Source organism: Phyllostomus hastatus, unplaced genomic scaffold (assembly GCF_019186645.2).
Source record: "Phyllostomus hastatus isolate PE091 unplaced genomic scaffold, TTU_PhHast_1.1 phas_contig_283, whole genome shotgun sequence".
Taxonomy (NCBI): domain Eukaryota; kingdom Metazoa; phylum Chordata; class Mammalia; order Chiroptera; family Phyllostomidae; genus Phyllostomus; species Phyllostomus hastatus.
In genome coordinates, this window is record NW_025333833.1 from 14,805,474 (window position 1) to 14,819,679 (window position 14,206).

At 49.9% G+C, this 14,206-nt stretch overlaps 1 protein-coding gene across 2 annotated transcripts in view; it reads right to left on the bottom strand.

The window, feature by feature from the left end:
• The window catches only part of SMYD2 (SET and MYND domain containing 2), a 50,418-nt gene that overhangs the window by 25,839 nt on the left and 10,373 nt on the right, over positions 1 to 14,206 (bottom strand). For both annotated transcript variants that reach the window (XM_045838725.1, XM_045838726.1), the window contains exon 2: positions 3,863 to 3,926. In XM_045838725.1, coding sequence (XP_045694681.1) covers positions 3,863 to 3,926 — 64 coding nt within the window. The remainder of the gene's footprint in view (positions 1 to 3,862; positions 3,927 to 14,206) is intronic.

Genomic DNA, 14,206 nt, shown 5'->3' on the forward strand with positions numbered 1-14,206 from the left:
GGAAATGGGACAAGACATGGCCAAACTGTATAAAATACGGCAAGATCCTAAAGCACTGGGGTTCACGAGAAGGGTCTGGGGAGAGTGGACAGCGCGCCTGGGACCCCCTGAGTCCCCGCACTCCCCGGAAACCGGAATCCCTCCCTCGGGAGGGACGTGTGGCTGGCACTCTCGGGAGATTTCTGGCAAAGCAAACACGGGAAGGGGCTCCTCCACTGAAGGCCGCTTCTCTCTCGCTGACCCACTCCCACGGAGCCTCTCCTCTGAGGGGGCCCAGGGGGTCCCCGCACAGTGTCGGGAAGTGGTGACAGGGCTCCTCGGGCAGTCCAAGGCCGGTCCCAGTTTCGCCACTGTGTGGCCTTAGGCAGGTCCCCCAGCCAGGGTGGACACGGCTTTCTTATCTACGGACAGGCTGGACCAGAGAATCTTCATTCCTGTCCCACCCTCTGCTGGGAGGCACTGAGCCCTGAGGACTGCAGGGGGGTGGGGCCTCGCTGTGACGAAGGCCCTGATAAGGGACTAGGGACCAGGGCTAGGCTTTCTTTTTTTTTTTTTTTTTTTAATTTTAATCATTGTGCAAATACAGTTTTCTCCTTTTTTACTCCCAATCCAGTCCCCCATTCCCACCCACCCCCACTTCCCTCCCATTACCACCCTCCCCTTAGTTTATGACCATGTGTCCTTTAAGTTTGTTCCTGTGAACCCTTCCCACTGTCCCCCTTAAATTCCCTCTTCTCTCCCCTCCGGTCACCGTCAGCCTGTCCTCTATTTCAGTGTCTTTGGTTATATTTTGCTTGTTTCTTTGTTTTGTTATTTAGGTTCCTATTAAAGATGAGATCATATGGTATTCGTCTTTCACTGCCTGGCTTGTTTCGCTAAACATAAGCAGAGAATCACTCAATCACTTAAGCACCTTCCTCACACTGGTAGCCACTCCGGTCTCCCTTAGTCTTATCTTTGTCCTGCGGCAGAGCCCCTGCTTTGACCCCACCCAAGCATTCCCTCAGGCGGAATCCCGGGAGAGCTTCTTAATCCAGAGCAAATGCCTCAGATTCCTCCCTGAAGCCTGTGCCTACCCAGCAAAGAAGCAAAGCCCTTTCGGGCCAGTGGTTTCCAGGCACTTCCTGTTACTTAATCCTTAGGACGCTCTGTCTCCTCACACCACACTGCCCTGCACGGGCTCAGTCCTTCGGCACTAAAGGGTGGAAAAGGTTAGAGACCACCAGCCTCCTCCTTCAACCACAGGAGACAGATGAAGCCGAAATGGAACTTACAGGTCGAGTCCAGCCTAGCACCCTTAGAAACAAGGGGTTTCGGGAGCTGTGTTATCACTGGTCCTCTAAGAGGGTCCTCTGGGCACCAGACACCTAACAGAAGCACCGAAGAACTGAAGTGCACGAGTACTCTCCAGGGCTGAGGGTGCCCGGGCCCAGGAACTGGGCGAGGGGCAGGGAAGACTCCACCTGCCCTGAGGCTGAACCCAGCAAGCTGTCCCGGCCTAAGGCCTCTGAATGCGACTTAGTCACCAGACTGCATCCTCCATCCGGGGGTCCCTTGCTCTCCAAGCAATCTCACTATGATTTAACCACCTGTACAATTTGACTACAGGAAGAGAATGTACGGACTGTCATCCGCCTGTTGTCGAGTAATAAACAGGCACACGGATTGGTGTGCTTGGTCCCCAAGAGAGGGCGCCCCTCACTGTGTGCTCTTTTGTGAGGTTCTGAGTCGGCAAATCTGGGAGACCAGGTCCTGCCTCCCAGGCAGGGGAAACCACGTGGCCACCTCAAAACCCCGGCATGCACCGTAGTGATTCATTAGAATAATGCCACCGAGTGAGGCGTTATTAAATTCACCGAGTGAGGAGGGAGAGAGCTTAGCAGCAGGCTCAAGACACCCAGAGGTAGGTAGCTCAGCACCTCACGCATCCTGATGTTCCCTATTAACGCAGGGCTTACAGTTACAGAAGTGAAGACTCATTTTGTATTGTGATAAGCAGCAGCCGTACAGTGCATACCACTAGTGTTCCCAAGGTCTTACAATCCATGCTTTCTCTTAGCTTAAAAAAAAGCCCCCTTACCTCTAAAGTACGCCATACACTTTATCCTTTGCATAAACCTCAGCTTTGGTCCCGCCTGAATTATTGCAACATTATTTTCCACAAGCCCTCACACCTGTACACAGTGTGAGTTTACACAGAACATTCACATTTATCGTATCGCTTGGTCCTTACAATTCGTAATGATGGGCACTGCTGTCCTTGTTTACATATGAAGGAACTGGGACGCAGGGACATCCTTGGCATTGCCAAGTTCACAGAGGTAGTGAATGCAGAGCGGGGCTCACGTCCTCCTGCCGGTCTGTGTCATATCATCTGAACTGTATGTGATTTACTACCTTGCTTGTCTAAAGAACCGGAACGTAATGAGTCAACTTTTCTAGAAGTGTTTAACTTAAATATAGAAACTGCTAACTTGTCAGGCCTGGAACCACACCGTGGAAGTCCCGGGGCTCGAGATGCCCCCCACCACGGCAGCAGTCCAACCACAGGGTAGTCTAGCCACACTTGGAGGGAGCCAAGCACGATCTCTCCTCCTCAGAAGAAGGCACACTCCCCGAACACTCAATGACAAGCCCATTTACATTCTCGCTGTCGCCCGGGTCGACCACCCCTGGAAGCCTGCCGTGGGACACCCAGGGAGGCAGGCAGTACGTGTGGCCTTCGGGGCCAAGGGAGCCACTCCCTTGCCAATGGCACAGCCTGTGCTGCATTCTGGCAAGGGCCCGCTGCGACTGGAGTGCCACAGTCAGATGACATAAGGGCTTAGCAACCTCTCCCAGTGCCACCTAATGCTCTATGGGGACATTCGGAGGCCAACTGCTTGGGGAGAGAAGAAGGAATCAGATAAAATAGTGGGTAATCAAGGGTAGATGGGGGGGAGTGAATGCCTCCAAGTCACTCCCTGTCAGCTGGAGACACTGTGTAACAGCACCAGCATTTCCCAAGGTGTATTAATAGGTTCCCATTAAAAAAAAATAGACTGGAGAAAGTATACAGAGATCAAAGGTCATAGTCTCCCCAAAATCAGGTCGTCAGAACTTGGAACGCTTTTTCTGTGGAATTGCCTATGAACACTTGGGAAACTGTATCTAGCAGGGGCGTTTGGAAGACACCACTGCTGGTCCCCCGATGAGCCTGCAAGACTTCCTCCGAGCTCCTCCTTAAGCTCCCCATTCCCGTGGCACAGGGGCCCCTCGAGACTTAGCCACCCAACCAGACGGGCTGTGCTCCGCACGTAGCCAGCCTCCTGACCCTGCTCAGCCCCAGCTCCCAGTCCGAGTTTGCAGCAGCCGCTCTCTGGCCGGTCAAAGGCGGTGCCGGGGCTCACCTAAGTCTAGCTGGAACCAGGCTGGGCTCAAACAGCCCAAGGGTGACGTGTGGCCTGCTAGAGGGATTTATAAAAATACAGGCCTACAAGGTAAAAATTAAAAAAATTTAAAGACAGTGTTTTAACACTGCTCATCGGTCATCTCTGCACATTCCATCTGTTGCCGGTGGCCTTGCGGGCGGACTGTCGACCTTGGAGACACACCTGCTCGTGCCCAACGTGGTTATCCTCGTGTCTTTCCCCCTTCGCCTCCTGCTCCTCTTTTCTGTCCTACACATGGGCCCCTAAATGTTACTGCCCTGGTCCTGGGCCAGCACCCAGGGGTGTCCAGCCACATCCTCCACCACAGCAGAGCTTTCCGGCCCTGGCTGCAGGAGGACACGGGGGAAGCTGTGACGAGGAAGAGAAGGATGCGGGGGGTCCCGATTTCCACAGGCAACGGGGCCCTCCCTGCCAGTTGGCCCGGCACCTACCTGACACTCCACATCGCAGTAAAATGCCTGCTTGCATCTTCCACATTTGGACAATCCTTCTTTCCTTAAAAACAGAAAGGGCACTGTAGTGGCGGGAGGCACAGACGCGCGAAGCCGCACATTTTTATCACGCGATAATCAAAGCCATCTGGTCGGGAAGCAGAGCCAAGGTCCCTCTTACCTTCCTCTCCCGCTGGTGAGTGGCATTTTCCCAAAGGAGCTTTTGACCAGATTCGGCCCTTGAGGAGGAGTGAGCTGGTCAAACAGCGCACAGTCCGCCATCCCCCGCCCCCCAACCCTGACAGCGTGAAGGGCGCTCTCCCAAATGGCGAGCAACACACTCTTGGACTCGCGCGCCTGGGCTGGGACACACAGCTGTCCACGTCACCTGCGCTATTCCTCAGGGGTTTGGGGCACGTCAAAGGCCCTTAGGTCCTGATTGGCTCACCTGCTAAAGAGGGACAGACATCAGACCATTTCGGAGGCTTCACTTGACAAAGACAGAGGACGGGGGGTACATTGCAAACTGCAGTGTGAGTGGCAGCTTTATTATTCGGAGACACCAGTGAAACAGGAGGTAAAATTGAGTACGTCAATAATTCAAATGTCCAGAGAGCCGAGTTTGAGACAAATGCGACCCAGCGGTGGAGACATGCCCTTGAATAAAACATGATTGGATGCGACTGGTCCATACGCCCACTTTCTCAGTGTGCTACTGGGCGACTCTTCTGCCTCTTCCTAACCAGGGCAACACTGCCTGTGCGCCGCCATATCATTCGCTTCCCGTAAAGAACAGGGATAACGTAGCTTTCTGACTGTTACGTGTGTGTGTGTTTGTGCTGTTAGCTAAGCCACGGCTTTTTGAAAAACCGTGAAGCTGCCGAATTGAACCACACATGACAGAACCCTTAAAAGATTGCTTGGAGGTGGGGAACAACCACGTCATTTCAATCAGACCACGGTCTGTGGAGCGTCCTGTCTAATTCTCAGGCACGGCCCTGAAGCCGGCTTGCTGACCTGTGGCTCTGCCTACACCATGCGGGCCTCCTGCCACGGCCAGGGGAGCCGCGCTGAGCAGAGCCACCTCGTCGCCCCCTCCCTGCAGCCCCCGGGGGAGCTGGTGTTTTAGCATGTGCACAGAATCACACTGCAGAAGCTTCCTTCGGTCCTTGTCAGCCAGTGGTAGTCCCCACACTACGCCCACGGAATCCAGAACGCGTGCCAAAAATGCTACTGTTGGCACAGAATGGGCCGCCTCGCCGTTTTCGTGACAGCACTTGGATTCCGAGGAGCTGCCCGAGGAACCGGTGGGAGGAAAGCACATCTTGCGGCCGGGGCATAAATAAACGTTCCGGGTTCGCACGTCTCAACAGTTCCCAAAGGAACCCACCCACGGATGCAGCCGGGTGTATTCATTCTCTGGCCTGAAATACCCCCAAGGCGCTAACTGAAGAGTTCCAACCTCTGACTTTGCTCCTGGGAATGTAAAGCCAATGAGACGCGTGTTCCTTGCTCACCTGCACTTTCCAACTAGGGACAGAGGACAGAGGCGCCCTTAGAAACAGCCCCAAAGGGGCAGGTAAGCAAGTGCTCGGTGATGAGGGCCCTGAAGAAATGCCGAGGGGAGGGAGAGGAAAGACGGGCAAGGCCAGGGAGGGAACTGCCAAAGTTCTTCCCAAAAAGAAGTGTGCTTGCAAATGGAGAAGGGGCGGGTCGATGCCACCCCGTAAAAATGTCCGAAGTCATTTGTTAGTGTTCGTTTACGCGAGGGAGGGGCCCCAGGATCTCTGTAAGTTTGACTGGAGCTGCTCACTCTTCCCACCAACCCGCCTTCTGCCCACCCCCAGGAAACAACGGAAAATTCTGCCAAATTTCAAGGGCTCCTGAACCCAAAGCTGCAGAAGAGCCTCTGAAAATGCCCTGAAAGGAAAGATTAGGAAATTATCACAAAATATCTTTATGAACTCTATGCCGTACAGAAATCAAGGATTCCATAGGTTTTACAGAGCCAGCAGTAACATTAACACGAAACAAGCCTTGTTTGCAGGCTAGAAGAGCTGCAGTCTCTGACTCTGAGCTTCTTGCAGCTTCAAGGTACCATCCCAGGGAGGGAAAAGCCAGTGGGGCTCTGGTGACCAAGGGAGGAACTCCACGGGGTGCCATCGAAATCATAACTTGCCCAAAGGCCAGGCTTCTCAGCACATCCAGTCACCACGTCCACAGCCACAAACCACAAAGGAAAAGGCTAACTTTTACGTGTCGACAATAAGGTACGTCACTTCCACTAAGGATCCCAACGGTCCTCCAATTGTGGTCTGCAGACCTCTGGGGTCCCAGACACCCTTTCAGGGAGCTGGGGGGGTCAAAACCATTTTTGAAATAATACTACAGCCTTGACCTGGGTCTCGGTACAAATCGAATCAGCGGCACCAAACTACCCCAGGGGTCATTGTCGTCTCCACTTCACGCTCCCAGAGCAAAGGGGGCAAAGCCAGCTTCCCTCAGGATGTCCCTGGAGGAAGCAGTAACAATATTAATTTTATCCCATCTCGACTCTCCACTATGTATCTTTGAGATATGCTGTTAGGGGACCAGCAGAACGCACAGCACGATGGCTGCCTCCGGGAAAAGCCTGTGGGATCCCTGCAGTTGCAAACAGGATGGGCTGCTTTTTCTTGCATTTTTTTTTCTAGAAAGAACAACTTTAGACCAACTGTGGTTACTCAAACTTGAGTATCTGGAAGATCTGCTATTTAAATGAATGAAGTGAGCCTATCACTTCCAGGAAGACAATTGGCAATATTTGTTGCTGCTGATAAAAATGGGGCTTTCCAGCAGAAACTAGAATTTTGGAAAACATGTGTCTGCCATCCTGAGCTTGACGGCCTCTGACCTGATGAGATTACAGTTGTGACTGCTTCCATCTGGTTTCATGAAGTGAGTCACCTTTTAGGAGGGCTGTCTACTTTCGTGAACCAATATTTTCTAAATGTCCAGTGTCTGATGTTTAGGCACACCCCAGAGTCATTCAAAGTACCAGACAGACGAGGGGATTTTAATGTGGCAGAGTGCATACAGTTAACAGACTTGGCTTCAGGATGCACACGACAACTAACCCCTGAGATAATACCACCAGCTGAGTTTTGGTGCTGAATCAAGGAAAGCCACAATTAACTGATAAGGCTATTAAAATACCCCTGCCTTTCCAATTACATATCTAACTGAGGGCGGACTCTCTCCGTACACTTCAGCCCAAACTACGTAATGCCCCAGACTGCATTCGGAAGCATATTTGTAAATCCAGCTGTCTTCTGGAAATCTAGACATTAAAGAGATTTGCAAAATTGTAAAACAATACCACTATTCACTAATTCTTTTGTTTTGGAAAATAGTTCTCAAAAGCTGTCAACAGTAATGGTTGTTATCTAAATGAAGGACATACTTTTCTCAGTTTTCATTTCAAATATGGTAAATATTGATAAATATAACCCATGTGAGCAAAAGCTCTTTGGCACTCTCAAATTTTAAGAGTACAGAGAAGGATCCAAGACCAAAAAGTCTGAAAATGGCTGGTCTATCTTAATGATCCCATCAGCTCCATGAAGAAGATTCCTAATTTTCAAATGAAGATAAGGAGGATCCCAAAGGTGAAGAAACATCCACCCCAATGAGGTCATTCACGAGTAGGCAGCAGAATCCGAATTTAAACATCTAGGTGCACATTTTGTCTTCATCATGCACAAATATCTTTCCTTGAGTAGTCTGACAATTATCCAGGAGCACATACTACATAAAGCAAAATCAACCTATGTGTTTGATGTGTTCGGATGAGCCAACAGCAGTAACAAAGCATGAGTAAAGGCATTCTTTCCTCTGGTCCGCATTATGTCCCAGCTCCAATGGTATCCCCCGGATGTTACTTCAAAGATGCAAAGGGAAGCATCCAGGATCATTTTGCAAAATGAGATTTGGGGAGGGAGCACTTTCACAAAGAGGGTCCCTTGACTGTGACATGGGAATTGATTTCACTTGGCATGGGCTGGAATAAAATAAGGACTGATTCTGTAGTTAGTGCAAAGAAGGTCCCTGCCTGTCACTCAGTGCCTGTCACTCAGTATGTGTGGTGCGTCTAAGTGTTCCTCAGACAGCCACTGGGTGAGTCCACACCAGCTCAGGTCCTCCGAGAACTGGGTGACAGAACACTGACGCTGTCAGGCTGACTTCACTGTACGTTTGCTTCTGCCGTCAACTACCTGGTTATCTGTGAATGTTCTTAGATCCCCGGGAGCCAGGCTGCCTCCGGAGTGCAGAAGGAGAAAAAGTAACCAGTTACTGATAGTGGACAGCAAAGGAGTCTACTCTGATCTGCTTTGGTATGCGCAGTTCCAGGTGAAGTGAGGTGGGGTTGGCGGGGGATCACTGTTGAAATTATCCCGACACATCGCATGCTTTGGTTCTGTTCACAGCCAGGGAAAGAGGTCAACTTTTCATAAGTCCACTGGTTGAGACTCAAACTAAAATGTGCTGAGCTGGTACCTGCATTGTATGTGCATGTGCTGGGGCGAGGAAGGAGGAGAGAGAAAGAGACCCAGTGTTTGACTACTGCTGACTGAGAAGTTTAGCCAGAGAGAAACTCCATACGGGGTATCTACTTTCAGTGGAGGCGTATGCAAGGCATTTGGCATAAACTCTGTTCCTACAGAAGACACAGCCGTAAATCTTTCATTTGCCATGTAACGTGATCAGAATTATCTAGGTTTGGGGGAAGACTGCAAAACAAAGAAAATAGAATTCTCCTCGGAGAGAGTTCCCTAAAGGTCATTGGCAGGAATGAACCGAAATGTAAACTGATGAAACAACCCCAAAGGAGTGGAACTCAAAGAGAGTGAAGGGTGAGTCTCGAGTAACCTCTCCGAGTGTCTCACCCTCGGCGGCCCTTGCCCCTCGGGGCTGGGGTAGGGCCCAGCCGTTCCCATGTGATCCGTCTGTGTGGGGATCTTTAGAAAGCTCCCCCACGAGATTCTAATGTGCTCCCAGAGTGCCTAGGCCCACGGTCATCCATTGGGCTGGAGTGCTTTTCGAGGGCAGAATTTGTTGACATGTTGAAGCATCCTTCCCCGCAATGCAGATTTTTTTGTTTCTACAATGTAACCTGTCTTAGCAGTGAATGGCATGCACCGGGTGGAATATTGGGTGGTTTGGCTCCCTTGATGATGGCTGTTCGGGAGAATAAGGTGGCGGACACCGTGTGTTTGAGCCACGGCAAGATAATATTCCAGAAGCCAGAAAGGAGTTTTGAAGAGACAGCCTCGGCTTTCTGTCCACCTCCCTCTGCCACCCACTTCACAATTTAGGCTGAAATCCCACCTTTTTGCCTCTGGCGTCAGCTACCTGGTTATCTGTGAACGTGCTTAGATCCCCGGGAGCCAGGCTGCCCCCTGAGTGCAGAAGGAGAAAAAGCAACCAGTTGCTGAGAGTGGACAGCAAATCCCTTTCCCCTTCGGGTGCTCGAGGTTCCAGGTGAGTTTGGGAAAATTGCTAATCCTTTCTGAACCTGTTTTCTCCACTGTAAAGACAGAGCCTCTGCCTCACAGGTTTGTTATAAAAATTAGATGAGAAAATACAAGTTGACATTGCCTGGGACTACACTTTTAATGAGCCTTCACTTTTTTCTTTTTTAAAGTGAAGTCAACCACGGAAATATCTTCGGTGTGCCCTCACTCAGACTCATATTTAGAGGATTTATGTTTCTAAAGCCTTTGTTTTATGGGCAAACATTTACCCTGCTGTGAATGGAAGGGCTCTTTGAACTTAAGAAATTCACAAAGGGAAGAAAGAAATGCTACAGGAAAAATGCAGGGATTTGATTATTAGTGACGGGAACAGAACTTAGAAGACACGCGCCTGTCATTTCTTACGGGAGGAGACACACGCAGTGATTAATTTTCTTGCTTTTAAAATTCGGAAGCCACGAAGATCAACAAGTTAGAGATGTAATTAACAACTCCTGCTAGTTAATGTGTCGCCGGGGGTGCTGTTGGTCTAGATGAAAAGGGTTTGATCCTGTGAGCTCCCTACTTTCTGCTACTGAAGCGAACGCTTGGTGGGTTTCACCATGAAAGAAAATGATTCCGGCACGGAGGGGGTTTGCAATAACAATTACTTTTAACTAACGCCGACAGAAGAAGTGGCAAGTGTGCGCCGCCTAACAGAGACAGCCCCGGCCAGGCGGAAAAGAGAAAAGGAAAAAAGTCCAGCGGCGCAATATCACTTCGCCGTGGGTTGAAACAAGACAATCAGACACAAAGTTAGCCTCCCACCCAGAGAGAGTGGTTACACCAGCAAATTTTTATTTGAGGGAAATAAAAATTGGAGGAATTGTCATGGAACCCTATTATAACCCTAGTCAGGGGACAAGGATAATACGAAGGCTCTGGGTTTTTGTGTAACAGTGAAAGATGCTCCATATCACTTTAATCCACAATGTAGCAGTGAACCGGGACCCATGGGCAGGGGGGAACTTCTTCCCAGAGCCTGGCTGCACCCTCCCCTTCGCACCTGCCTTTGTTCTCGGGCTTGTTAAACGTTGGAGCCCTGGGGCCTCCAGGGGAGGCAGGAAATATTTAGGGCAGCCAGGGAGCAAATAATAGGTTTCTCCAACTATTGGAATAGAAGCTAGATTTACAAGGAGAAAGCTGGCCTTGGTGGTCCCGGCAATGAATGGTTGGCCTTGCCATAAAATGATAAAACTGGGGGTGGGGGCAGGGGTGCTGGAGGGATGTAGGTCAAAGATACACATTTTTAGTTATAAATCCTGAGGTTTTAACGTTCAGCATGGTGACTAGAGTGAATAATAAAGTATTGTGTATTTGACAGGTGCTGGGGGTGGATCTTAAGCATTCTCACCATACACACGGAAAAGTTAACTCTGTGTGGTGCTGTGTTAATTATCTGGATCTCAGTCATCATTCCACGGTGCATTTGTATACAAAACCACCACACTCTGCACTCTAAACGGGCACAGTTGTGTTTGTCAATTACTCCTCCATCCACATAAAAAATATTACATGTGTGACTCCACACCTCACTAGTTGAGTCAAGCTCAGAAAGGGAAAAAGAATGGCGACGCTGATTTAGGATTTGTTTTAATGTAGGCTCTGGTTGACATGGCGTTCACCTTCGCCTTGCAGAGAAAATGCTCGAAGCCTACACATAGAAGAGAAAAACGGAAGGCCTCCAGGGACCGCTGAAGGATGCTCTCAGCCACCGGATGACACCTGCACGCACGCCTCGTCTTGTGGGACCTGTGCAACCCGAACGTCTCGAGCCTGCCCGAAGATCGGGTGTATGCTCTTTAAAGTTTAACATTTGCCTCTGGAAACACTTTCTTCCTTAACTTTTGTGTGAAATCAGAAGGACGTTTCCTACCGATTGGAAAGTCGAAAGGAGAGAAACAACAAATGCCTTTCTCCTGAACCCAGTTCTCTTGTACAGGAACAGGCAGAACGTGCCACGCACCATTGCTTCTAAAGGGGCCACGCACGGAGACGTTGTCACCTGTGCTTTGTGATGAATACCAATAATATTAGGTTCCCCCGGTGATTCAATAACAAGGAAAAGGACAAAACCGAAGTCACATAAATTTAACTATTTAAAAACTTAAAATGCCCCTAATAGTACTCCTCACTTCAACACTCTGACCACAAAGTAGGAGAAAATATGTAAAAATGCTTTTTAAAACCCAATGTGAAGTGTGAGCTCCAGAATATGGTCAGGCCTTCCGCAGCCAAACATGAGTATTAACTCTTTGCCCAAGAAACAGGCGAGCTGTCCTGAATAATGGTCTTAAAATTCTTTGACAGATTTTTGGTCAAGCTGTTTTCATTAAAAAGTACTGATTTTACCAACTAATAACTTATAAACTGCCACACACAAAAAAAACCCCAAACGGTCCACAGAACTCTCTTCTTTCCTTCTGAAGCTTTAACGATGCATTGTAATCATTAACCAGTGTTTTACTATTAAACTTAAATGGCCAGTCGAGACAAACAGTTCTGAGACCGTTCTTCCACCACTGATTAAGATTGGGGTGTCAGGTGTTGGGGCTAATATTCATTTAGCCTTCTGAGCTTTCTGGGAAGACCTGGTGACTTTGCCAGCTCCAGCTGCCTTCTTGTCCACTGCTTTGATGTCACCCACAGCAACTGTCTGCCTCCTGTCACAAACAGCAAAGCGACCGAGGAGGACAGTCAAGGGAGCTCTCAACACACACCAGCTTGCCAGGAACCACACTGACGTGGTGGCATTGTGGGTTTTAGACCCTCGGGGTCATCTCCCAGCTTTTCCCCAGAACAACAACCAACTGTCTGCTTCATCTCAGCCAATCTGCAGCAACATGAGCTGTGTGACAACCCAGCACGGGTGCGTGGCCAGCACTGACGTGGCCTGGATGGCTCGGGATAACTACTTGAGCTGTGAAGCCAGCTGCTTCCATTGGTGGGGCATTTTTGCTGTCCCCATTCACACTGCCACGACGAATACCTTCGAGAGACACGTTCTTGACATTGAAGCCCACGTTGTCCACAGGAAGAGCTTCACTCAAAGCTGCAGGGTGCATGCAACAGACTTGACTTCAGTTGTACTGTCATCTGGAGCGAAGGTGATCGCCACGCCTGGTCTGAGGACACCTGTCTCCATTCGGCCCACAGGGACAGTACCGATACCACCACTTTTACAGACATCCTGGAGGGGCAGACGCAGGGGCTTGCCAGTTGCACGTATTGGTGGCAGGATACAATCCAGGGCCTCAAGCAGCGTGGTCCCACTGGCATCGCCATCTTTCTGAGCGACTTTCCATCCCTTGAACCAAGGCACGTCAGCGCTCAGCTCCAGCACGTCATTGCCATTCCAACCAGGAATTGGCACAAATGCTACTGCGTCAGGGTTGTAGCCACTTTTCTTATTGTAGGTGCTGACTTCATTAACAATTTCCTTGTATCTCTTCAGGCTGTAGGGCGGCTCAGTGGAATCCACAGCACCGACAATCAGTTGTTTCACACCCAGTGTGTCAACCAGAGGGCAAGCAATGGATCTACCCATTCCTGGCGATGCCTACTTCGAATTCACCAGCACCAGCAGCAACAATCAGGACAGCACAGTCATCCTGAGATGTGCCTGTCATCGTGTTTTTGCCTAAGTCTTTGTGTCCTGGGGCATCAATGATGGTCACATAATACTTGCTGGTCTCAAATGTCCACAGGGAGGTATCAATGGTGACACCACACTCACGTCCGGCTTCCAGCTTATCCGAGCCCCAGGCACACGTGAAGGAGCGCTCCCCCACCTCAGCAGCCTCCTCAAATTTTCCAATGGTTCTTTTGTTGATCCTACCACACCGGTAGACCAGATGGCCAGAGTGGGAGACTTGGCAGAATCTAATCATCCAATGATGATGATATTGATATGAGTCTTTGCTTTCCCACTTTGGCTTTGAGCTGGTGGGTTTCACGACACCTGTGTTCTGGCGGCCAACCCATTGTGGAAAAGCAGACATTTGTCTTTCAATCCCTAATGATTTCATTTGCATTTCTGAATACAGATCACTTAGCACATGAGGCAGGGAAGAAGTAGGTTAATCTACCTGAGCCAAGAAGTTTCTATCCCAAGAGTATCATTTTCTATGTGTGAAGTATTGTGCCAAGCTCTGGAGGAATGATATTTTTATCAAAATTGGGCTTTCTGAGGAAATAAGCCCTGCCTTCATGACAGTGATTAACATACATATCGGGCAAGATGACTCTGCTTTCAGATGACACCGAACTGAGAGAAGGAAGCTGCTCCTAGGACTGAGCTCATTCAAGACACAGACAAAGGGCACATCCAGGGAACGTCATCCCAGTGACCTCTGGACCCCCAGGCTGGAACGCAGTGCCTGGGGCAGCGGGGTGTTCGGCAAACACAAATACTACAGTAAACTGCCACCGATATGTGCAGATAGAAAGTCGCAGCTGAGTAAAGTGAAGAGATGTGTGGGCTTAAACACGTAAGGGGAAGCTTCGGGATAGAGATGTAAGTTGAGTTGGGTGTCTCTTGAGGATGAACAGACCTGGGGTATCAGGCCTTCCCTGGGATGGGGCTGGGGAAGGGAATAACGCAGAGGAAAGCCGTGTAGGCTACAGGTGGACAGGAGGAATGAAGAGTGACAGGGCAGCTTTGTGGGACACTGCAAGGACCACCCGGGTTACGTTCGGGGTCGAAGTAAACAGCAGGGAGGGGTCACACTGGGTAGGACGGGGAGGGCACTGAACAGGGAGGACTGGAGCAGTCAAGATTCCATCCTACAGA